The sequence below is a fragment of the Chiloscyllium plagiosum genome, unplaced genomic scaffold (assembly GCF_037043375.1).
Source record: "Chiloscyllium plagiosum isolate Xiang-an unplaced genomic scaffold, Cpla_swu_hap1 HiC_scaffold_13, whole genome shotgun sequence".
NCBI lineage: Eukaryota > Metazoa > Chordata > Chondrichthyes > Orectolobiformes > Hemiscylliidae > Chiloscyllium > Chiloscyllium plagiosum.
This window is the reverse complement of record NW_028270151.1, coordinates 27,509,259-27,536,269: the sequence shown is the minus strand read 5'-3', so window position 1 is coordinate 27,536,269 and position 27,011 is coordinate 27,509,259. Positions and strand designations below refer to the sequence as shown.

General features: G+C 40.4%; 1 protein-coding gene across 2 annotated transcripts in view; it reads right to left on the bottom strand.

Annotated features, from left to right (window-relative positions):
- The window catches only part of ccdc50a (coiled-coil domain containing 50a), a 99,616-nt gene that overhangs the window by 34,632 nt on the left and 37,973 nt on the right, over nt 1-27,011 (bottom strand). The window contains exons 2-6 of one of the 2 annotated variants that reach the window (XM_087993409.1): nt 22,406-22,468; nt 17,240-17,369; nt 15,935-16,025; nt 7,682-7,787; nt 3,884-4,486 (exon numbers count right to left, since the gene is read on the bottom strand). In XM_087993409.1, the coding sequence (XP_087849535.1) occupies nt 3,884-4,486; nt 7,682-7,787; nt 15,935-16,025; nt 17,240-17,369; nt 22,406-22,468 (993 nt within the window). The remainder of the gene's footprint in view (nt 1-3,883; nt 4,487-7,681; nt 7,788-15,934; nt 16,026-17,239; nt 17,370-22,405; nt 22,469-27,011) is intronic. The other variant, XM_087993410.1, reaches the window with a different exon arrangement.

Here is a 27,011-nt window from a genome sequence, read left to right as displayed (position 1 = left end):
CTGTTCACTGTGGAATGCCTAGCCCTGTCTATTATGTGCAAATTAAGCTGTTTGGCATAAATGTATTCCTGTGTTATAGGTTCAGCAGGTTTACATGTCACTTTTAGGTACACCTGGAGTTGCTGCTGACATTTTGGGCATATTGAGTCCAGACAAAATGGTAGTGTTTCAACAGTAACGATCCTCTGATGGACAAGGCTGTAGTTTAGCATAAATTCAATAAAGGAAATGAAAATAGAGACAAAGAAACTTTCAGAATTGGCTGCATCATTTTTTTCACTTTCCTCTTTCTCTATAAAGTTGTTTTCTCCAATTCTCTGCTCAAAGATAATAAAGGGCTGAATAGCACTGTGCAGATAACACTGTGACATCAAAGAAGAATTGACAGGGTTGTGAAACTAACTTCCAATGTGTTTTGTGATTTGGACTGCAAGGGTGATCTTATAGAGGTTCATAAAATCATTAGGGGCATGGATAGAGTAAATAGGCAGGGTCTTTTCCCTGGGGTGGAGGAGTCCAGACCTAGAATGCATAAATTTAGGGTGAGAGGGTGGAATTTAAAAGGGACCAAAGGGGCAACTTTTTCACACAGAGGGTGGTGCATGTATAGAATGAGCTGCCAGAAGTGGTGGAGGCTGGTACAATTATGACATTTAGAAAACATCTGGATGGATACATGAATAGGAAGGGTTTAGAGGGATATGGGCCAAGTGCTGGCAAATGGGACGAGATTAGGTTAGGATATCGGATCGGCATGGATGCTTTGGACTCTTTCCATGCTGTACATCTCTATGATTCTATGACTGATTTCATAGACTGTGTTTTCCTGACTATACCACACTTATAACATTTGTGTTTTGTGTACACGTGTCTGATGTGTAGTTGACATGCAACTGTGAGATAAAGTTTAAGAAACATAAATTAGAAATCCATTTCTTTTACTGTTCTTGTTAGTTACTTCACATGTTCCTGAAACAGCCTGGTGTGGTCTGTGTTTGTTGTGTGGAGCAGTCAGAGGCAAATTGAGACTTTCACGAATTTCAGCCAATCTTCACATTTTCATGACCTGCTTTTAAAAAGAACATCAATCCCTTCCACACCACTACTTTTCCCTTCTCAATCCACAACCAGAAATATGTGCGGCATGGTGGCTCAGTGGTTAGCACTGCTGCCTCACAGCACCAGGGATCCGGGTTCAATGCTAGCCTCGGGCGACATTCTTCCTTCATGGGTTTCCTTGGGGTGATCCGGTTTCCTCCCACGATCCACAAAGATGTGCAGGTTAGGTGAATTGGCTGTGCTAAATTGCCCATAGAGTTTAGGGATGTTAGGTTCATTAGTCAGGGGTAAATATAGGGTAGGGGAATGGGTCTGTGTGGGTTACTCTTTGGAGGGTCAGTGTAGACTTGTTAGGTCAAAGGGCCTGTTTTCACACTGTAGGGACTCTATAAATAGTGGGGATCAACTTTCAGTGCACTATCCCAGTGAACTGTGATGGGTTTGGCTAAGTAAGCAAGCAAACACTTTGCAGATGGAATGCATAATTTGGAGAAGTGTGGAGTTATCCATTTTTACAGGAGAACAGACCTTTTCAGAAACAGTGATAGGCTGAGAAGTGTTGAACTTGAAAGGGTCTTGAGTGACATTTCGCATGAGTCAGAAAATTAACATACAGGTACAGAAAAAATTGAGAGAAATGGTTTATTGGCTTTTAATACAAAAATAATTAAGTATTTAAGTAATGATGTGTGCTGAGACCACACCTGGCACACTGTGTGAATTTTTTGGTCTTGTCATGTGGGAAGACAGCTGAAAATGTGTTGCTGGAAAAGCGCAGCAGGTCAGGCAGCATCCAGGGAACAGGAGAATCGATGTTTCGGGCATAAGCCCTACTCCAGGGCTCCTGAAGAAGGGCTTATGCCCGAAACACCGATTCTCCTGTTCCCTGGATGCTCCCTGACCTGCTGCGCTTTTCCAGCAACACATTTTCAGCTCTGATCTCCAGCATCTGCAGACCTCACTTTCTCCTCATGTGGGAAGACAACAGAGGCTCACCAAGCTAATTTCTAGGATGGAGGGATTTTCCTCTGAAGGATAAGAATGACATTTTCCTTACCTTTGAGTTCCTTGGTACAATTTTGTTTAACACTCCCACTAAAGGGAGAGACACAATGGAATATGATAGAGTCCTACATGTTCTACAGATATCACATTTATCATTGATTTCTTCTATAAATTTTGTGCATTCATTATGCCTTAGACCTGCATCCTTTAGTAGGACTTTTACCCTGTGAGAAGATGCATGAACAAACTGCCGCTCTTATTTTAAGACCTTTTTCCCCTTTGTACATTTCAAATCCAATAGTGATCATACTGTTTCTCTCTCTACAGATGCTACCAGACCTGCGAGTTTCTGCAGCATTCTCGGTGGTTGACTTAGTTTACAATCTTTGTCTTTCGGCAATTATGCTCTACTATCAACATAAATCTGGATCCAAGCCAGTTGGTGAGACCTAAATTAGACACCTTACTATGTGAAGAGAATTTATTAATGCCTTCTACACACCTGTCCAAATTATTGCCTCTTTGTATCTACTGCCTTACAGTAGTGAATTTGATTCCAGCCTTGGGCAACTTGTATGTGTGGAGCGTGCACATTTTCCCAGTGTCTGCGTAGGTTTCCGCTGGGTGCTCCAGATTCTTTCCATAGTCCAAAGGTGTGCAGGTTTGACGGATTGGCCATGCTAAATTGCCTGTAATGCCCAGGGATGTGCAGGGTACTTGGGTTAGCCATGGTAAAGTGGGCATAGTAAAGTGGGCATGGGGGCATCTGGGTGGGATGCTCTTCAGAGGGTTGGTGCAGACCTGATGGGCTGAACGGCCTCTATCTGCACTTGAAAGATTCTACAATTCTAAAACTTAAACAGACTGAGCCAGTTTTCTCTGCTGTTTGGAAGAATGCGAAATGGTCTAATTCAAACATGCACAATTCTTGCAGGGCGTGAGTGTGTCGATGTAGGATGTTGCTCCAAGCTGAAAGGACTAGAATCAGGGCACTGAGTCACTGAATAGGGGACAGTTCATTTACTACTAAGATGAGTAAAAATTTCTACACTTAAGAGGGTAGAGAATCTTTAGAATATTTTTGTCCCAGAGGGTAGTGGAGGATGAGTCATGAGTGTGTTCAAAACTGAAATCAATAGATTCCTACTTATTAAAAACATAGGAAATAGGGTTAGTGCAGAATAATGGTGCTGAAATGCTAAATGGCACAGCAGGCTTAAATACTGATGTTCTACTCCTGCTCCTCTTCCTTTTGTTCTTATTAACAGGAATTTCACTTCCAACATATGGGGACAGGGCTAGAAAGAAGGTCTAAACACTCATCAGCAGTGTTTCTTCATTTTTTCATTGTTATATACAGCCTGGTTGTTGCATTGCGGTTCCTTTAATTTGACACAGGGCATCCCAAAAGGAATGCTGATCACTGTTTGTTGTGCTGGATGTCACAGCTGTGCTGCTACATTGTCATGTATTACAGCAATTTAAAGAGAACATTGTTGATCGTGAATCAGAGTGACCATTTTCATGCTATTATTCTCGATACTTCCTGGATTTCTAGTTAATTCAGCTTTTTCTCCAATAGCAATCTCTGCTAAAAGGTCCCAGAGACCAACCTCTATAATGGCATTGCCATAATTGTACTGCAAATAATTTAACCTCACCATATACACAGAAAGAGTGGGTGCCACGACTAGCGGCACATCAAGGAAAACACTTTTCTTCATCAAATTTGCTGTTTAAATTCAAGTACAAGACTGAGATACCAAAAGGAATGTTATGGACTCCAAATGTAAATATAAACACAAACAAATGTTACTACCTTTTTCCTGGTTGTAGTGATTGCTCTCGTTCCGTTGGTCAGGTGACTGTGAACGTGCTGCTCGCTGCCTTGCCTTCCTTGACAGCTTGTTGTCTTCACCACTTTCGTGTTCTCTTCCCAGGAGCTCCTCGGGACTAGGGGCACAAGCACCTAGGGTTTCAGGTCTACAATCTTGAGAAATTTTATCAGTGGCCTGCCGGCAGTAAACATTACGCTCAGGCAAGTCACAGCACTTATCTCGAACTGCAATGGCCTTTGGGCGTGCACCCTGACTATAGTAGTTAGAAGCTGCCTCAGGGGTTGCATTTAGAACAGGGGGTGGTGGTCTCCTTGGTGCCTCCTTCTTGCGAGAATGGTTCTCAAGCTTTCGAGTATTAGCATCTGGATAATCATCATTCCACACAGTTTCTGAATAACGGGACTTCTCGTTGGGGCCACGTGTTGTTGGCTCCATGGCCCAGTCATCAACTCGAGATTTTGAGCTTGGTTCTGCTGGTAACGTCAGGTGATTGTCCCTTTTGTACCTTAAATCTCTATTTCTATGGCAATCATTTCCATTCTTGCTGTTTCTATCGTGCTTGCGCACTCTGCTTTTCATGTGATCTGAGTAACACATGGGCACAATAGGATATGAAAACTTGTTAGCAAATGTTAGACACAAAAAATGAGGGGGAAACTTGAACAGAGGAAATTAATGTTAAAACACAAACCTACAGGACATGCTCACAGGAAAGCCATGCGGGTGAATGTCAGTACACCATTAAAAATGACCACTTTTCATTCCTCACCCATACCTTGGTGCTAATTCCAGAAACATACTTGTCATGTACAAATAGCTACCAGTAGGTGAATTAAGCTTCATATTGAACATGGAAATGTGCAGAATTAACAAAGCAACATGCAGGTGGATCAACAGCCAGGTATACATGAAAGCTTTAATCAGATATAGTAGACAGTTAGGTCAAATGGAGTAACCAAACAGGGTTAATTACTGACTCCAAATTTCAATACGAGTCTAAGGTTAAACCTGATTTCTATATAAAGTGCAATGGCAATTCAAACTGTGCAATTAGTTAAGGGGAGGAACACAGGCCTAGGATGCAGCCAGATTCTCAATACTTTGTTCCACTTTTCTATGAGATCATGTTTGATATGTAGCCTAATTTCATAAATCTGTCTTAGCTCAATATCTCTCTATATTCTTGTATAGCAAAAAGCTATTGATCACCGATTTAAAACTATTGATAGAGTCACAGCATCCACTGCTTTCTGTAGAAGAATGTTTCAGATATACCACTCTTTGCATGACGGGTTTCCTCAATTTTTCGTTATTGTGGCTCCTGGCACTGATTATATGATCAGATTCCATTGTAACACTTTCCTTCATCAGTAGAAAAAGAGCTTCTAACCAAACATACCAGTTACTTGCCAAATAGTGTAACTTCAAACATAACATCACTTAACCTTCTATATTCCAGGGAACGCATGCAGTGTTTATGTAAATATCTTTTCACAATCTAATTTTGGAGTCTTTGTAACATTCTGGTGAATTGCCCTAACCCTAATCACTCTTCCAAGGGCAATGCATCACATGGAAGTATACAGTCCAGAGCTGAACACAGGCCCAGATATGGTCTAGCCAGTAAGATGCATTGTTGAAGTTTTTTTTTGTTCATTAGATGTTGGTGCCACTGGCTAGGCCAACATTTACTACTCGGAATAAAGTGATGGCAAGTTCCCTTTAGAACTAGTGCCATCCTAAATATTAAGAACAGCATGCCAAGATTTTAAAGCAGTGACAGTGAAGGGGTTATTGTCCGCAATTTTGGTCTCCCTCCTATCAGAAGGATGTTGTGAAAGGGTTGAGAAAAGATTTACAAGGAAGCTTCCAGAGTTGGAGGATTTGAGCTATAGGGAGAGGTTGAATAGGCTGGAATTGTTTTCCCTGGAGCGTTGGATGCTGAGGGGTGACCTTATACAGGTTTACAAAATAATGAGGGATAACAGAAGGGTAAATAGACAAGGTCTTTTTCCCCGGGGTTGGGGAGTCCAGAACTAGAGACCAGAGGTTTAGGGTGAGGGGGAACAATTTAAAAGGGACCTAAGGGGCAACTTTTCATGCAGAGTGTGGTGCGTGTATTGAATCAGCTGCCGGAGGAAGTGGTAGAGGCTGGTACAATTACAACATTTAAAAGGCATCTGGATGGGTATATAAATAGGAAAGGTTTAGAGGAATATGGACCAAGTGCTAGCAAACGGACTAGATTATTTTAGGATATCTAGTCAGCATATATGAGTTGGACAGAAGCGTCTGTTTCCATGCTGTACATCTCCGTGACTCTATGAATGGCAAAGTTGCTCTAACTCAGTCACTTACAGGCGGTGGTGCTCCAAAGCATTTGCTACCCTTGCCCTTCTAGGAAGCTGCTGTCAGAGGATAGCAAGTTGTTGCAGTACACACTGTTCTCACTATCTGCTATATGTTGAAGGTGGTGGATGGGATGACAATGTAGCAGGCTGTTTTATTCTGTGTGGTGTTGCGTCTCTCAAGTCGAATTCATCCAGTCAAGCGAGGCATCTTCTATCATACTCCTGACAGGTGCCTTATATATAATGGACAAGTGCTCAGGAGTTAGAAAGGGAGTTAGTTGTTGCAGCATTCATGGCCTTTGAACTAGCCTTTTCATTATAATCTAACCCTTCCGATGGGAGATAATTCTTCATTAGTCACTTTCATTTAATGAGAGTGATCTGGATGCATGAATGAGAAATACTAAATCACATGTTAGGAGATCTTGCAGGTCACCAGATAAACAATCAAGAGTTTGATTTTCAAATTCTTAGTCCTAGGATCAAGTGTCCAGGCCTGGCTGTTAGCACTAATTTAACTGAAGAAGAATTGAATTGTGGAACATTACTACTCTGTCTGACTCTACAGTGCTTTTACATGTTGGTGAGGGTGTAGAAGAAACAAGATGAACAGTTTAGCAACTGGATCAGGTTTACCAATGCAGTGGTAGTTAATTAAGAAATTGCACTTGCAGATGTTGGGGGGAGCAGGAATGTGGGGATCACGGGCAGGCACTACAGGATCCAAGTATAAAACAAAACAGGTTGAACAAAACTAAGACATGAAATAACATTCAACATGATAGAAATGCAAGCAGGATAGAAAGACACAACCAGGATAGAAACAGCAAATCATGAAGATTGATCAGTGCTGCTGACTGAGCAGAAAAAACTGCAACGTTAAGCTTTTTCCGGAAGCTTTTAATCATCCTGATCTTTGCAGTAAATGCTGAACTGAGCAGATGTAATAATCTCAATCATTCACTGATTTCCACCACAGACCCATCACCAAGCACAAGTGTATACCACCACCACCACCAGAACCATACACTAGTGAATGCACTGACATACCAGCCATTCACCCGCAGGGTGGCTACCACATTATTCTATGAACAAGCCCAAGAACTGCTGATTTCCATGACATTTCCCACAATCACAAAGGGACCACAAGATGCTGTTATTTGAACTCAGCCAGCTAATAATTCATCCTGTGGAAGCCACTGGTAAATGGGTAACAGCAGCTCCATTTTCATTCAGTTCTCTCAGAGAACAATCCAAAATGCACTAACACAGCAGATCCTGTAGCTGAATGTACAGGAAGCTCCAATTCTGCAAGTTGAAGACGTTCCAGTTGGTTGAATTAACTGATCTCTTTCACACAGTGTTACACCCAGAATCACACGTTATTCCTTTTTAAAAGGATCAGCAGAATGTGTTTTGAAGTATTACCTCCATTTTCTTCGAAGCCAACATCACATGGATCATGGCCTATCTTTTCCTGTTGATGTTTCCGTCTCAACTTTTCTTCCTTCTCCTGGAGTTTCCGAGCAATAGCCTATGAGAAGAAATTTAGAAAGAGACACTTTAAAGTTATGTTCAACATCAGAGAGATATTATCACACAAAACCGAAATGCTTGTTTCCACCCTCCCCAGCCTATGCACAGGGACTGCAAATCAGGAAAGACTTGATCCTAGAACCAGTCCATAAAGCGTAGGTATATAAGCTAACTTAGCAATGGTCTCAGTGCCTGTACTACAAAGCAGTTACTCCCTAATCAATACTCAGCAAACCATTAATAGCGTGTACACATATAAACAATCTGATCTGGCCCTTACCCACAAGTAGCCTGGTCAGACAGAGTTAAACACAGACACTGCCATTTCAAGAAGCTAAAGGCACCCAACATAAAAGAAACCATAACCCAGCAAAAAAAGGTCAATAGATAAATGCACCACTTGATTTGGAGAACAGCACAATCCAACCTTAAGACAGAGGAGCAAACGCAGGCCATTTGGCCTTTTGGGTCTGCATTGCCATTCAACGAGATCATGGTTGATCTAATAATCCTCAACTCCACTTTCCTGCCTTTTCCCATAATCCTTGACTCCTTTGCTGAATGTCACAGGTGTAAAAATGAACTAAAAATAAAAAAAACACAAGCAATATCCACATCCCACAGGAAGAAAAAATTGTGTGTTAGCTTTGGATAAGATCATTTCAGCATTGAAATTTTTCATGGCTGAACAATCCTATCCTCGGAGGAAGGTGCTTGAAGGCAGGTGGAATCTGTAGGCACAAACATAACCCAAACCAGTACCTTTAGGATCCAAGGGTGAATATTCAAATCAGTCAACAAGATTGGTATCATCTGCCTGCCGATTGCAGCTGAAGCAGCATAATTGCAAAGCAAGACAATTGTCAAATTATCCCCCGGTATTTGTGTCCCATGTAGACTTAATGAATGTAGAAGCAGCAAAATCACTTTACAAAGACCCTTAATTATATCACAATGGAAACATAACGTTAAACTCCCCAAAACTAATTGTATCCTTGATTTTTTTGCTATCCAGACATTCCAACAACATTTCTTCAGACACTTTCCGTATCAATGGCTAAAAATAAACCATCATTTCCAATGTACTTGCAACATGTTACAGTACTAGACAACTGAGCGTTAAAGTAATACTTGAATCTTTACAAAATACGATGGGAAATACATGCTTAGAGGTTTGTTATTAATGGCTAGCAGAGCTGTAAACTGTTTGAAGCAGCATTTGAATATTTATAGTTTAAATGCTGCAAACTGCACAGTGCTGTACTGACCTCATTTCAAGAAGTTACCATTGCGATATAAATGGAAAGTGCCTACAGCATCCTTTCTTTCTGACTACCTGAAGCAGTTCTCCAGAACTCCCAAACTGCTGACTCAACAGTCAAATCATATCCCTCTTTAGATTCTCACCTTGTATTAGAGTAACAGGAATTCTGCAATAAACCAGAATGCACAATGGAAGATGTTGCTGGAGAGGGTGAAAGGGGTGCCCAGGATAGGCAAACAGAAATACATTTTGAAAATAGAACTGATGCCATGCGAATCTTGAAACTTTTTAGTGTGAGGTAAACTTCTCTTTCAACTATTAAGCAGAGGGCAATCCCAGTGATTGACTATTTTGGAAATAACCTTGTCTGTTAATTCCTCTGGAAGCCAGTCAGTCAGTCACAAACCTAGGTCCTGGACCAATTGTACAAATAGCATCACATTACCTCTGACTGTGACAGATACTCCACACAGTGCCTAGGCCTCAGCATAACTGGCAAAACTTTACTCAGATGTCCACAAACTACAAGTTGCCAAGTCTGATCCAATATTTGCAGGAGCAGTTATGCTGCACTGAGTGTCGCATCATCCTCTGTAAAGCATACTCCTTCAAAGTCAAGTCTAATTAGTTGACACCATGAGTAATATTGGAATTATCAGTCCAGGTGCTGGCAGAAATAATTCAAGCCATTATTGGGAATGAAGAGAAGCATCTCCCAAATTACTGACTGGATTGCTCAGGAAGCAATTCTGGAAGAGGAAAGAAACTTTGGCTGAACCTTGGAATGAGGAATAACGAACCCAAGTAAATAAATTCAACAGGCAATTAAGTGGTTCCTGGAGAGAACGTAGCTAACATCTGATGAGCAAACATATCTGGAGCGAAAGCAACAGCTTGGGTGGAAGCAGAGAAAAGATGGGTAGAGTGGATTCTGTGATGGGGGATATGTAAAGGAGGCTGGGATTTGTTGAATTCTTGATATTTTTTAAGACGTAGATCACCCAATATTATTTCCCAAGTTAAATAACTGTGGACATGTGCTTAATTCATCAAGTGAATCCCTCGCCAAAAAAATCCAATGCTCTACTGCATGAGGGGCGTCTTTGTGAGAATTATCTGAAGTCCATACAGTGTTCCAGTGAGGCCAAAGCTGTAGCAGGATGAATTGGAATTTAGTGAGAGACCGAAGCTAAACACGGACTTTGAAATGCAATTGAATGCACAAAGGAGTACAAAATTCCTCATTCTGGGAATGAAAGAGCTGGAGTATTACACAGCTGTTATAAAGGTCAATTATTTTCCTCAACCTCATCAGCAATCAACTCAATTTTCAACACAGACACAAAGGACGATTCTGCATGGATATCAAAATCTATTGACAACAAATGGAAGCAGAGACTCTAAACCATCACCACTTGACATTCAATGGTAATACTGTCACTGAATCACACACTATCGACATCCACGGGGATTCCTCGATGAAATGGACGAGCCACATAAATACTGTCACTACAAGAACACAGAAGGGGCTAGGGATCTTGTAGAATGTAACTCACCTCCTGTCTCCTCAATCTTGACCTGTCATCTACAAGTCAGGTGTGTGATGGAATACTATTCTGACTCACTTGGGAAAGTTTGCTGATACTCAAGACCCACTACTCGCAGAGTTGTCACAGAATTTAAAGGTTTCTTCATATTATCTCAGTCTCTAAATTACTTGCCTGATAGATAGAGAAAACACTGGTCATGTTTCTGTAAAATAATTATAATTTATTACAAATGACTCAATTCCAACTACAGGCAAACAAAAATATTAAGTTTTAATATAAAACCTACTCAACGAAATTCTAACACTTACTCCATAAACTCCTACATGCACAGCAAACAAATACAAATGGTATAGTGGAGAACAAATACTGAGCAAGCTCAAAAGCACCTGTCACAGGATTTGAAGAGATGTTCCCTTTTACTCTTCCAAGAATATCTCGCCTCCAGTCTTGGTAGTACAGAATCCATGGGCCGAAGAGCTGTATTGCATGGTTCTACGAGCTGTTTATTTGCAGATACATAGAGTTCTTCACAGAATACACAGGGTGGTTGGCACTCGAACTGCACAATCCATCAGTCACTGAACAAAAGCTAAGAATAGCAAGCCATCTTGCAGGCTTTGGTTCTTTTGGAGGAAAAGAAATTTTCTCTGCTGCAGTTTAGAGACTTCTGCCCCTGTATGATTCATTCTGTTCACCTGCCTAGAAGCCAAAAAGAGAGCTACCGTCCTGCTGATAAATCCTGGCCTCCAGAACAGATCCTGACTGCACAAATCAATCAGCAATCCATTTCGAGGTGAAGCTTGCGCTGTAAGCATACACCCGTTACGATGGTGTCTTAAACAACATTTGCCACTGCATGAATAAACACATTTCACATTACGTTCCACTAACCTGTTCTTACAAATGCAGCATCCTTTTCCCATTTTGGACCATAATCCAAAGTAAAGAAAAATAAAAAGATGTGGTCTTCACAATACTTTCCATTTGCCTGGTTGGGTGCAGCTCCATCAACACTCAAGAAGCTCAACATCAGTGAAGACAAAACAAACCACTTGATTGACACCCCATCTATCATTCAATATTCACCCTCTTCTCCACTAAGGAATAGTAGCAAAAGGGTGTACCATATAAAAGATGCATGGCAGCAACTCACCTAGGCTCATTCAATAGTACCTAACCAACCCATGACTTTACCATCTAGAAGGATAAAGCCACCATCTACAAGCTCCTCCCCAAGTCAGACACCATTCATATTTTGGAATTATATCACTCATTGTTCACCATCCCTGGGTGAAAATTCTGAAACTCCCTTCCTTACAGCTGTGTGGGTGTGCTTGTGCTTCAAGAACTGTTCAAAAAGGCAGCTCACAACGTTTCCCAGGGCAACTGGAGAATAGATGCTAGCCGCCAGTCACATCCATATCCCCAAAATCAAATTTACTGCAGCTGAATAAACGTGAGGTCAAAGAAGAAAAATTCCAGTTCCTGGATACAAACTTCAAAATTAATTGGTAGGGCTATGGGAAAAGTAAAGTAAAGTTGAACTAATTGGACAGTGCGATTAAAGGAATCAGCACTTTTTGAACTTTGGGCATGTGTCCCGAGCAACCTCCTTCTGTGTTCTGAGATTTTTATGGCACTGATCATAAAATATTGAACTGTTCTTACGGATAGATGGCAGAGTTGATAGCAGTTTTGTGTGGTTTAGCTGGTAAATGTATTGTGCAATTACTGAGCAGTACAAAACTGGATGAGCTCTGGTTTATCCAAAAATGACAGTAGTACCACCATTGGCCACAGCTCCCAGAGTTTGTGGCAGGAAAACTAGAGAATGCTTCACTACTGCCAGTTACTAAGCAACAAATCTTGCTGAAGGTGCAAGTGGATATTGGACAAGAAACAGGACCAGGCTCTCTCAATTGAGGCTGACACCCGATGGGCAGGGTTTCAACGTAAACAGCCACTTGGATGAAGTACTGGAAAACTTAATATATAAAACTCAAAGTCACTTCACAATAAGGAACAGGAAATGACAAGAGTTGAATAAATACTTTACATCAGCCTTCAGTGTAGAAGGCATTCCAAAAATATTAGATAAACCAGGGGCAAAAAAGAGTGGGGGGAATAAATACAATAACGATTACTAGGAAAACAACGGGGCCTAAATAACGACTACTCTCCTGGAAATGATGGGATGCGTCCTAGGGTATTAAAAATACCTACAGAGACAGTGGATGAACTAGAACTAAGTATCCTTTGTTTCTGCAAAAAGTCTCAGGGATTGGAAAACTGACAATGTAACACTTACTCAGAAAGGAAGGAAAACAAAAAACAGTTAACTGTAGGGCAGTTAGCATCTATTGGAGGAAAGTATTAGAATTTGCTTTTCAGGGGAGTGAGGAATGAAGCATTTTCACGATGGTAACCTGCAATTAGCGGAGTACCACAGCACACTGCTGAGTTCACAGTTTTTGATAATATAAATGAACGTCTTGGATGAAGGAAGCAAATGTACTATAGCTAAGTTGGCAAATAGCACAAAAGTAGCAAAGTGGTGAGAATGACACAAAGAATCTTTTAAGGCATACAGGCAGGTGAAGTGAGTCAGCAAAAGCTTGGAAGATGGAATATAACATGGAAAAATGGGCTACTTTGCACCATGGAAAGAAGGATAGAAGAACTAAATTTTATTTAAATGGAGGACAACGACTGCAAAAAACAGTGGCACAGAGGGATCTCGGGGTCCTCATTCAGAAATCATAAAATGCTAGCATACAAGTTCCGTGGATAGTAGAGAATGTAAATTAAATGTTGGATATCAAAATTGGAGGTGTGGTGGACAGCAAAGCAGATTACCTCAGAGGAGAACGGGATCTGGATCAGATTAGCCTGAGAGCAGAGGGTGGCAGATGGAGTTTAATTTAGATAAATGTGAGGTGCTGCATTTTCAAAAGGCAAAATAGAGCACAACTTATACACTTAATGGAAAGGTCCTGGGGAGTGTTGCTGAACAAAGTGACCTTGGAGTGCAATTTCACAGTTCCTTGAAAGTGGACTCACAGGTAGACGGTTTAGTGAGAAGCCGTTTGGTATGCTTTCTTTTATTGGTCAGTGCATTGAGTATAGGAGTTGGGAAATCATGTTGTGGCTGTACAGAACATTAGTTAGGCTACTTTTGGAAGACTGTGTGCAGTTCTGGTCTCCCTGCTGTAGGAAGGATGTTGTGAAACTTGAAAGGGTTCAGAAAAGATATACAAGGACGTTGCCAGGTTTGGAGGATTTGAACTATAGATAGAGGCTGAATAGGCTGGGGGTTGTTTTCCCTGCAGCATCGGAAGCTGAGGGATGACCTTACAGAGGTTAATAAAATCATGAGGGGCATGATAGACAAATAGACAAGGTCTTTTCCTTGGGGTGGGGTAGTCCAAAACTAGAGGGCAAAGGTTTAAGGTGAGAGGGGAAAGATTTAAAAGGGACCTAAAGGGCAACTTTTTTTCACGCAGAGAGTAGTGTGTGTTTGGAATGAGCTGCCAGAGGAAGTGATGGAGGTCAGTACAATTACAAAATTTAAAAAACATTTGTATGGATATATGACTGGGAAGGGTTTAAAGAGATATGGGCCAAGTGCTGGCAAATCGAACTAGGTTTATCCAGGATATCTGTTGGCATGGAGGAGTTGGCCCGAAGAGTCTGTTTCCGTCCTGTATTTCGCTATGACTCTATGAATGGGATAGAAAAGTAGGGATGCCTTGCTAAAACTGTTCAGGGCACCAGTCAGACTACAGCTAGAAAACCGTGAACAGTTTTGATCCCTTTCCATATGGAGAGATAAACTGGCATTGGAGGCAGTAAGGATTAGATTGATTCCAGGTATGGCAGGATTTTCTTTACCAGGAGAGATTGAGCAAGCTGTACACATTTACTTATTGAAGTTTAGGAAAATGAGAGGTGTCCTTCTTGAAAGATGTAAGATTCTTCATGGGTTTGAAAGGGTGAATACAGAAAAGGTTGTTTCCCCTTGTGGAAGAGGACCAGCCAATATAATTTTGGTACAAGGTTTCACTTAGTTGGGCCAGAGAAGAGGAGGAATTTCTTTTTCAGGAGATAACGAATTTGTGGAATTTTTTATGACAGAAAGCTGTCGAGGTTAGGTTGTTAAGCATATTCAAGGCTGAGACAGAGTTTTAATTGTTAAGGAACTCAGGGACTATGTGGATAAGGCAGAAAAGTTGAGTTGAGGATCATCACACACCCGCAATCTCACTGAATGACAGAATAAACTCAATAGACTGAATGGACTTCTCCTATGTTTTACAGTATTATCAACAAATCAGGCCAATCTGCCTCACTGATTCATGCTAGCATCTGCCCTTCATCATGATCTTTTTTTTAAATATATCAGATCCTGAGGAGACTTGACAGGGTATATACAGTACTGAGAAGGTATTTCCCCTTGTGGGTGGATTGGCAATGGCCTAGAAATGGGGGACAGTTTAAAAACAAGGTTTTGCCCATTTATGACAGAAATAAGAATTTTTTCTCTCAAAAAGTCATTTGTTTGTGAAATTCTCTCCCCACAGAGCAGTGGAGGCTGGGTCATTGAATATACTCAAGGCTTTTTGATCTATTAGGGGGAACAGTCAGGAAAGGAGGTGAGGTCACAAACAGATTTTATGGATTGCAGTGGCAGACCAGAGGAACCAAATCATTTATTCCTGTCTCTAATTCTGGTTTTGTGATCCTAAACATGCTTACTCTACAGGCTTTGGGATCAGTCCGCTGGCACCTTCAAGAGACGGGTGAAGAGTAGAGATGGAAAACTAATTACAGTGAGTGAAAGAGCCAAGCTGAAGGATAGTCTGACAGAGTGCTACATTGTGGTCAGGTGCACAAGCCAATTACTTAAAGTGCAGTCTTTAAACCTGGCAATATCAGCACACTGAAGTAATTACAGCATGCAATATAAAGGATGGACATGGTTGACATATAAACAGCAAACTATGATGTGGATTAGATCCATGAATCATCTCAACAACTCTGCTCTTCAAAATTTTTCCAATATTTACAATCACACACTAAAATCAATTATGTGCTGGCATTTCAATCTGCAAATACAAACTGCAATAACATTTAATCATATGAGAAGCGAAAAGAGCATTATGCTTTGCAGACTTTCGCTGGAAGACTTCACTTAGTGTGCAGCTTCCTGTTGGTTTTCAGAACTTTCATTCCACTCGTTCTACTGTATTATAATTCAGCTTCCATCTCATAACACTGGTCAGGTAGAACTCTGGAGCATGGAAAAATTACTGTCACCCCACAGACTCCTACCTCATCTTTCTCCTCCTGGCGTCGCTTTTTCTCACTTTCCAGTGTCAGTTCATCCTGAATCACTTGAGCCATCTGATTGTCCCAACGCTCCCTGCAATTAAAAGCATGAGTCAGCTGAGCATGAAACATTGAATAAAAACTCAGTACACAATGACATAATAATAGTCCAGAAAAAATACTACCAGAGTAGAAGAATGCCAGAACAATTTGGGAATATTATTGAAGATTTGAACTTTTCAGAAGGTCTCTTCTCCCCACACAGGGAATCCAATGAAACACGATTGAAAAAGGTTGCTTGATATGCAACAAGGTTGATGCAACAGTCCTTCTCCTATCTCCTTAACTCTCAATGCCCCTTGGTAGAAAGCCTGCATCACCTTCCAGCCCTTCATTTACAAATTTACATAATTACAACTGGTCGTCCTGTGCACTTGCCAGATATGTCTAAAATAAAATTACACTTATGTTAGTTTTGCACTGAACAAGATACCAACAGAGAGGAATGGAAAAGCTAATTAGACCCAACAACCAACATTCCTTGCCCAACTCTACTTACACAAATAGTTTCTATATCCTTACCTGATCATTTTTTTCTACGACTTGATCACCAACATCACTGCCAATGAGGCAGAGAGTACTCACTTGACCCATGGGGTGCAAACTTTTCACTTTCTTGAAGCCAAGCATGAAAGTATAATAGATGCCAGCCTTCCAGACTGAACACATTCCAGGAACAAATATTGAAACAAAATTCCTGTGACTGTGGCTATTACTTCAGATTGGAGCTGATCCCCCCAAACAGTAAATATTACCTTTACTTTTAAACCCAATCCAGGGTAATTAATTATTTTTCAAAAATCTTTCTCTTTCTTCCTACATCAACACTGTCTGTACAAAATACCCAAAAACCTGAGCTCAAAGAAATTCCTCTTCCTCCATAAAGTGCACTAACCAGCGTACGAGTACAGTTCCCCTGCACAAGTTGGGTTTCTGCAACTATTCTGAATAAGAATGCAAATATTGACATGATTACTCTTCACCACTCAATGTTTCGGCAAGTTCCTTAATTCACAATGGGGAGTAGAGAATCCGGGGCAGATACACAGAGGAGAGAAAGAGAAGGATGGTTAAGAAAGCAGGAGGGAACTAACCTTGTCACTAATTGCCCTTCTGACAGTCTACAGACTTTCAAAATCAAAACATAGATGCCCTAGCCCATTTATTGATTCATCTCATTCTCACTTCTCCAATCCTGCCTTTACCATTTAGACAGATTTTGTAAAATAAGTAAATTCCATTGCTTACATCTCTCGCTGCTGTTTCTGAAGATGGATCTGGGCTTTCTTATTCTCCTCCTCTTGCAGCTTTTTAGCCATTTGCAGGTCATTCTGTACCAAGCGGTTTCTTTGTACATTGGAAGCCAAATGATGCTCAACTAGAAGAATATGGTAGAAAACTTGTTAAATGTGCATTGAGCACCAATATAACTTGCATAGATCCAATGCAATGTTCGTGGGGACACTGCGCCAGGACTGCCTGCACCACAGGTGGAGCAGATCAACAGGGGTGCCACAGCATCAAGTAGCCAGACTGTAAGGGGGACACCAGAGTTTAGATCAGAGTGGTGCTGGAAAAACACAGGTCAGGCAGCATCCGAGAAGCAGGAAAATCGATGTTTCGGGCAAAAGCCCTTCCTCAAGGGGACACTATACCATCAGCAATCTAGCTCTAAGGGAGTGCCAGAATTGAGAGTGTGTCAGCATCACAGTGAAGGATGGGCAATATATGCTGGCCTCGCCAGCAACTCCCTCATCCTGTGAATGATTAAGAAGAAAAAAAGAAACAATGGTCTGAATTTATCCTCACTGCTCAATATACAAATCTCCTTTTCAGTAATTTCCTTTCAACATCAAAGAGACTGGATTTCTACAAAGCTATTGGGTGCAACAGGAACACATATTACTAGACTTGGAATCCAGAGATCTGGACTAAAAATTCTGAGATTGAAACTTCACATCCCATTTCGATAAATGAGAAATTCAGTTCAATTAAAGAATATCTAAAAATAAAGACCATTGTCAGTAGAAGTTACAATGATGCCACTGGATTATTGTCAAAACTCAACTTGTTCACTGATGTTCTTTCGAAAAAGGCACCTGAAATCTTTACTTAGCCAGGCCTCTATGTGACTCCAGGCCCAGACTGAGATGTTACTCTTAACTTGCAACTGATTGTGTCACTTCAGTGGCATCAGTTATTCACAACTCCCATGCTATTTTCTCATGATAGACAGCAAATGCCAGAAGTATCAGTGATTAATTCTAATTCTTTGCTCTGTCACTCGGACTTACTCTTTCCTCTGTATCACTTCCACGATTTAAATACAGGATGTTTAGCTATAATTAGGCAACAAAAGATGTTTATGTATTCATTAGCCACAAACATATAAAAGTTTAAGCATAAATTCAGGAAACAGGGTACGAAGCCACATGATGATCAAGCTCTCAGCTCAAGAGAGAGATTAGATACAGAATTGATTAATGTAAGACTTAACTTTCATTTCCAGAGTGATTTTAAAAAGTTGTTGTTCTCTGCTCTTAAATAACTTTGTTGCAATGAGACTCAAATTTCATATTGGCTACAAGTCAAAAATAGCAGAGAGGAGGTAATTAAAGGCACAGAGGTGCTTTCAAAAGAGGGTGATAAAGGAGGGAAGATCAAAGTAAACAGATGGATAATTAGAAGTTTATTCCTTTTACACAGAACAGGGGCAGAAGATCACAATAAGCAAAACTTCTTACATGAAAATAATTACCATTGGTAAATAAAAATATATGGAATTAGGGAAGGAAATACAAAGTTCACAAGGTCAAGCTCAACATTAGATCATGCATAACTCCAGATACTTGTCCCTCAGTCACTAGTCCCAACCTTTAGGATTTAACTGTTTTTCCAGGTGGTAAACTTTAAACTAGGTGCTTCCAAGCTTTGTTCCTTATTTTGTCCTCTCTCCACATGTACCTTCAATTGTAAAAGCCTCACTTTGTGAAATAATTCCCAGCACAAAATTCACTGCACTTTTCTGCCAAGATAATTAAAGTATAACCCCCCATGGGTGTTTAATATTTATTAATCCTTTTCCAATGCACACTGCTTGTTGTAAACACCAGGATCCAGAGGGCAGCGCAATCAAAGCAACTTCTCAGGAAAGTGGTTTCATTGTTCTTCTGTAATATTAAAGCTGTCCACAGGTTACTGCAAATCCAACTATAAAATACTACATTATTTCAATTCATTGCAAACTCACTGATCTGATTAATTCTTTATAAAATTCTCCAGCTTCAATCGTGAATACTCCAGTGAAACAGAGGAATTTTCTCTACGTTCCTAACCCTTGGGAATGCCCAGGTGCAGCAATATTCCCTCTCTTCCTTACTCTAATTCATTCTTCCAGATTATTCCTCCCTCTTATGTTAATTAATGTTAGCCCTGAGGATTGGAACATGGATCATGAGGTATGAAACATTGTCAAACACGCCCAGAGCAAGGGTCAGTACCGGTAAAGCTTCCTCTACACTGTCCCATCAAACACTCTTAGGACAGGTACAACACATGGTTTGGGAGAGAGTAAAGCTCTTTCTAGCCCTGAAATGTTACTGAATCTCAATCTAAAATGATGAATACAAGTAATTTTGCCAGTTTTCACAAAACCAATCTACCCCTACTATATTACATTTATGTCTGAGTTATGAGATTCACTTGTCAGAGGAACAAACTAAAACTGCTGTTTGTGGTTTAGGGTGCATGTTTGTATTGTGTATCGATGTAAATAAATGCTCATTAAGTGTGAAACTTTGCTCCTGTTATTACCTTCATGCCCTGACTTTCAGGTTGATACTGTTCACCTCACAGACAAACGGTCAGTGCTGTTGGAGGGGAAATTGTGTTCCGTTTTCAGTGAAATTCAACTCTGAAACTTCATGTCAGGGCAAGGCCAAAAATAGAAGATCTAAATCTGGATGATTTACCTATTGCATCAACCAAGCTGTGCAGAAGTAATTGTAAATCAGCACTCTGCAACTTCTAACATGGCCCTAGAAAGAGCTAACCTTTCTTGCAGTAAGGCATTGTTTAAAGTGCACTGTTCCACATTCTGGCAACTGGGCCGTAACTCTTCAGGTTATTAACGAGGCAAAAGACAAGCCCACACTTTTGTTTTCCCCTTGGTTTTTCCAGTATTGAAGTTTCAAGAGCTTCAGATACAACTTTGTATATTATTTTCTTAAACAGCGAAGACGTTGTTTCTTTCTGAGTCAGCATTCTAACCTGTTGGTGCCTACAACACTTTCATCAGATTAAGACCTGCATGCGCAGCATTCAAGCAGCTGTAGGAATGGAGCTTTCTGAATCAGAAATAAAACTACTTGCCCATTGTGCAATTTTGATATTTTCTGAATCAGCCACCTCCATTCCAAAGCTGAGTTAAGTATGTTGTACTACAGGCAGAGCTAAGGCAGCTGTTTCTGATTTTTAATGGTTTGTAATGTCTGAGATATAAAGCATTGAATTGCTGCAACTTTAATTCAAAACACAGCAGAAACATAAAACAGTATCTTTCAGAGTCTCACTGGGCAAATTGCTCGTGCTGTGAGGTACTGTACTGACCAGAAGAAGCAACCTTCAACTTAACCAACTCAACCATAGATTCGGTTCAGATGAAGAATCATCAACTTTAAATGTTAACTCTGTTCCTAACCACAAATGCTGCCTGACCTGTCAAGTATTCCCAAAACTTTTTTCCTTTGATTTTACATGGAGGTATTAGAACGGTATCTACCAGGATTGAGCTCAGTAGAGGACAGGCAAAATGGTTCCTTCACCAGTCTGTCATCCAGGCAGGAAACTGTTTTCACATAATGGATGATAACCTGATTTGTTGCAACGTCACCACATGGTTAAAGAGTCTGTTGAGACTACTTCAGAATTACGAAAAGCACATCATCAACGAGTTGCTGAAGTTTACTAAAATCCTGAGAAAATTATCTGCTATGAGCCAATGTTTTCAGCAGTGAGGGCAGAGATGGGAAGAAAATAAAGAGGTTGTTTTAGTAAAAAAGTAGATACTGGCTACAAAATGTAGTTCAAGATTAGAACAAACCGCTGACACTAACAATCTTAAAGATCTTAATAAATGCTGCAAAATGTTTCTCTTAAAAATTGCTGGGTGCCTCATTTCTACAGCAGCTGAAATGTCAAGGTATAAATTGCCCTGTTCCTCATATCTTTCGAGCAATATTCTGCATAGTTCCTCTATGCAGCAACAAAATCTGTGTTTTCTTGTTTGGTCATGGGATCTGGGCATCACTGGCTTGGTCTGAACTCAATTACCCAGAGGGCAGATAAGGGCGACCCACATTGTTATGGGTCTAGAGTCACAAAGGCCAGACCAGACAAGGATAAGGATAGGTCTTTCCACAAGGACATCAGTAAACCAGATAAGTTTTAACAACACTCCTGATGAAGGCCTTCTGTCCGAAGTGTCAATTCTCCTGCTCCTCGGATGCTGCCTGACCTGCCGTGCTTTTCCAGCACCACACACTTGAGTTTTAACAACAATTGGCAGTGGTGACATGGTCACTATTGGGCTTGATGTTTATCAAATCCAAATTTCATCATAGTCATGATGAAATAGTCATGATTCTAACCCACTTCCCAAGAACATTAGCCTGGGATTCTAGATTAGAAATGCGTACCTCAAAGTTATTCACATAACCACCATTTGGTTTTCACCTTGAGGATTTTAACTTTCTAAAGTGTTGAAAAAGTTCAGAACTTTATTTCATGAACTGTTTATGATGGTGGGTCAGTTGTCAATACAATATCTGAAATGGTAATATTTTTGTTAACCAAAGATATTGCAGGATATGGGACAAAGGCATGTCCAATTGATTTGGGTCATACATCAGTCGTGACTTCACTGAATGATCAAACATTGGGAGACTACATGGTCCTCTCCTGTCTTAGCTAATTGAGATTGCATATCAGGCTGCTAGATGGTCCAAGAGCTCCTATTTACAAGGAGCAGTAACTCCTGCTCATCATTCAGCATCTGTTGCTGGAATTCAAAGAATGGGAAGCAGTACAAGCTTAACTGGTATCATTTATAAACAAAGGCTCTTGTAGTGTAATAATAATGTCCCTATCTCTGAGCCAGGAGGTTTGGGTTAAGTCCCACTGCTCCAGAGGTGTGTTATACCATCCTGAACATTCACAAACCTATACTGTTTGAGAATGGGTGATCTCATTCCACTTAGAGATGTTATTGAACTAGTTCAGTTTTTACAACAATTCAACAGCTACATGATCACCTCCACTGATACCAGCTATTTATTTACAGATGTATTTTTGATTGAAGTGATTCATCCTTCTAAGCCTACACTGTGATGTGTGAAGTGCTTTAATGGTACTCACTTTCCTGCTCCTGCAGGTTGTGGGCCAGACTATGATCTTCCCGAACCGCAAACTCCCGGCACACTGAAAAAGAAAACATGGATTTAATGTTTGGTCCTTGCTGAAAGTTTAATACAACATCAGTGATCAAAAATTTTTAATAGAGCAATAAAGATTCACCAAACTGATTCCTAGGTGAGGTTGCCCTATGAACAGACACAGAATTTAGCACAACCGAAGCTGAGCTCACGAGAACAGATTCAGAAAAACCCTGACAAAATAAATGCTGATTGGCTGGCTGTTTCTCCAGTTAAGAGAATCTTGAACTTAGTGGGGAAGGTTTTTGACAGGAGTCAATAATAATATAAGAAAGAGGAGCAGGAGTAGGACACGCCCCCTTCAATCCTGCCCCATCATTCTGTCAGATCATAGAAACATATGAACTGGAGCAGAAAGTAGGGTAATTCAACCTCTTAAGCTTGCTCAACTATCATGGCTGATGGGACAGGCTCCACCTGAATCAGGCTAGGACCAGAGACTTGGAAAATCACATAACTGTGGATGTAGTCAGGGCTTCCAAATATATCTCTGACTGGTCTTCAGTTTCTTAATCATCAAAATATTTTTCCTGTCTACGTTTAATGGTTGACCGGCCCCAGGCTTTGATTCCTTTTTCATTCCAGCTCCTGATAATCCTCAACTTTTCAATATTTCAAATATTTACCTACCTTCCCATTTAAATAATTTCAGTGATCATGCCTCCACAACTCCTTGGGAGAACATAATTCTATACATTAACTGTTTTTTGAGAAACTAAAATTTGACGAAATGTCTTCTTTTGGAATACTGCATGCAATTCTTATTTCCTTCCTATTGGAAGAATGTTGTGAAACTTGAAAGCGCTCAGAAAAGATTTACAAAAATGTTGCCAAGGTTGGAGGATTTGAGCCATAGGGATAGATTGAATAGGCTAGGGTTGTTTTCCCTGGAGTGTCGGAGGCTGAGGGGTGATCTTATAGAGGTTTACAAAATCCTGAGGGGCATGGATAGGATAAATAGACAAGTGGGGTGGAGGAATCCAGAACTAGAGGGCATAGGTTTAATATGAAAGGGGAAAGATATAAAAGAGACCTAAATGGCAACTTTTTCACACATAGGGTGGAATGTGTATGGAATGGGCTGCTAGAGGAAGTGGTGGAGGCTGTACAATTGCAACATTTAAAAGGCACCTGGATGGGTATATGAATAGGAAGGGTTTGGAAGGATATAGGCCGGGTGCTGGCAGGGGGGGACAAGATTGGGTTGGGATATCTGGTGGGCATGGATGAGTTGGACCGAAGAGTCTGTTTCCGTGCTGTATGTCTCTATGACTCTATGTTAAGACCAAGATGAGGAGAACTTTCTTTACCAGAGGGTCATGAATCTCTGGAATTTTTTATCCCTGAAGTTTATGGATGATGATTAATCATCTTATAACACAACAGACAGAACACTGGTACGTAAGGGAATCAACGGATTGAAAGAGAAGGCGATAGAGTGAAGTTGGGTAGATGATCAAAATGAAGGGCCTTACAGACTACATTTATTTATTATTATTATTCTGGACACACTGTCAGATGGTAACCCTTGTATATAAACAGCATGTATATGCAGAACACAACACTGACAGTATACATGCTACAAACTCCATACCCAATGCTTCATGAAGGGGTACTGCAAAAGCATTTGCATGCAAGAGGTATTTGGTAAAGTTGAACGTGAAGTGGACAAATCACACCAAACCTCATAAACCTCTAGGCATTAGTGAAGTTTTCACGCTGTTGTGGAATTTGAAACGAAAACAGAAGTAGAAACTTATTTTCCCCTTCTTTGTAAAACATGCAGAAGTCTTAGGGAAAGACAAGGAAAAACCCTTCATACATATTTATTGGGAAAACCCATGCCATCACCATGCAAACATACACAATCAGCTGACTGACAAAATCAAACCCATCTGGAATCTCCCTGGGAGTGAAGACCTTACCAAAACACCTTGCATTCTTGCTAAATTACTCTCAACTTCTTTGTGTCTGAAGGCTAGACTTTACTTTATTAATTCTTTTCCCAACTAAACAACACTTTACATGCCTTGATGGATGAGTTGAAATAAGCTTACATGAATACAGAGGAAAAAAGTCTGTTAAAATTTTGCCAGAAACTAACGGTTAGGCAAATTCGATTCTGTTTTCGATATAAAGGCAACTATTCCATTTAGATAAATTGTATTTCAGTAAAGGATGTCACTGAACAACTGATAACATTTCCAACTTTGATACAGTATCAGAGTACTGCACAGTTGGAGAAAGTGAAGCTCCTTCTATGCTGAACCAATGATCAGAAAATGGGTCTCAGCAAGTTCTCATACTGCACCAGCCTCAAAACAACAAAATAGGTGATAGCCATTCTGGTTCATTTGTGAGGACATTGCCTTGAGCAATCAGAATCAGCCTGCCTTGTTTCAAGTTTAAAAAATATCTGACAATTAAATGTTAATAATTAACATCTTACCCCATTGAACAGTGAAAGCAGTTGCTGTGTGTTCTTATGCCAGTAAATAATCCTGTTTGTAGAAACAGGTATAATGTTTATAGGGCTGTTGTGGCACAGAGATAGCTTTCCTACATCTGGACCAGGCAGTTCAGGTTGAAGTCACATCTGTTCTTCAGTGTGTAGTAATATCTCTGAACAAGCTGATTAAAAAATATCCGAGCTGTTTGCATGTGGGACAAAGTCAAGAGAAATATCATGCAATTATGCATGATATTTCCATGATGGTTTCCATGATGGAAGCATGCAAGGTTAACACTTCAGGTACAGATTCTATGATCTAATGAATGGTTTATACCCAAAACATCAGTCTATCTTTTTTCTATTCCGATGCTGATCAACATTCCCTTTAAGCACCCTCCTATTTCCATGCTACAGCTGTGATAGAGGCAGCTTCAAATCACAACACAGGACTGTACACATATCTCAGTATCTTCCCTATCTTTATCTTTGTTTCATTCTGAATAGATGCAGTGGACAATCCAACTTAAGTGGACTATTTAGAAACAAAGATTTATGGCACAGGAGGAGGCCATTTGGACAAGAGATTGAAATGGCTGTCAGGCAAGTATTCAACTACAGCTTAATCTGGAAGACAATGCTGCAAACTGTAACAATATGCAATGTTTCCAACTAGAGGTTGAGGTTTATATCCTCAAATAAACAGTTATTTAGCTCATTCTTAAGTAACAAATACCAAAAGGAGATTTAACACAGATATTAGACTTGCAGAGTGTACATAGATCAAACAGCACTCCAGTGAATGCATTATAGGATCAACAGCTAAAGTTGATTCACAATGCCATCTTCATACGTTACATGGCACAGCCACTGTGTAAAATGGGGTGGAATTCAAACAGACCTAGCAACTTAAAACTGGTAATCCATAAGTGCCATGGACCATCAGCAGAACTATCCTAAACCACATAATATAACCTCATAGCTTCGCATATCTCTGACATAACAAGGCTGGGAGGTCAATCCAATTCACTGAAGATTACAAAAGGGAACAGAGACACAGAATTTTGCAATTTGCAAAGTGCTCCATCAACCCATTTTGTCCATGCAGGTCACCCAGCACCTATCTACTCAGTCCCATTTTCCAGTTCTTGGTCATCATCTTATATTTTATGATATTTCAAGTGTTAATCTAAATAATTCTTAAATGGTGCAATGGTTCCCACTTCTTCTGCCCCGTCAGGCAGCAAGTGCCAGAAATCCACCAACATCTGAGTGAAAGAAACTGTTCCTTAAATTCCCTCTAAAGCTCTGCCCTTTAGCTTAAACTACACCTCCTGGTTATTGATTTTGCTCCTTAGGAGAAACATTTCTTCCTATCTACCCCAACTATTCCCCTCAAATTTGTATACCTCAAATCAGGTCCTCTCTTGGCCGTCTCTGCTCTGAGCAAAACAGGCTATCTAACCTCTCTTCATAGCTGAAACGCCTCAGTTCATGTAACATCCTGGTGAATCTCATCTGCATTCTTTAAAGTGCGACCACGTCATTCCAATAGTATGGTGACCAGAACAACACACAGTACACCAAGCTGTGTCCTAAACAGCCTCTTGTATAAATCTGTCATAATCTCCTCACTTGCATAGAGTACCTTGGCTATTAAGAGCAAATACCTCATATGTCTTCTTCACCACCTTATCCACGTACCCTGTTGGCCTCCAAGGATTGCATACCCAGGTCTCTGATTTTCTGTATGCACAAGGGTCTTACAAATCAATGTGTAATCCCTTGTCTTGTCAGTACTCACAAAATGAATGACCTCCCGCTTTTCAGGATTAAATTCCAATTGCCATCATTGTGCCCATGTAGTAACGTTCATATTGTCATGTAGTCTAAGGCTGTTCTCACTATTTACCACACCATTAATTCTTATGTCATCTATAAACTTACTGATGAAATCTCCTACTTTTATGTCTATAAATTAATATTCACTACAAATAGCAAGGGGCCCAGCACTGAGTGCTGTAGTGTGACACAGATTTCCAGTCACAATACTACCCTCAATCACACATCTAGTCACCTT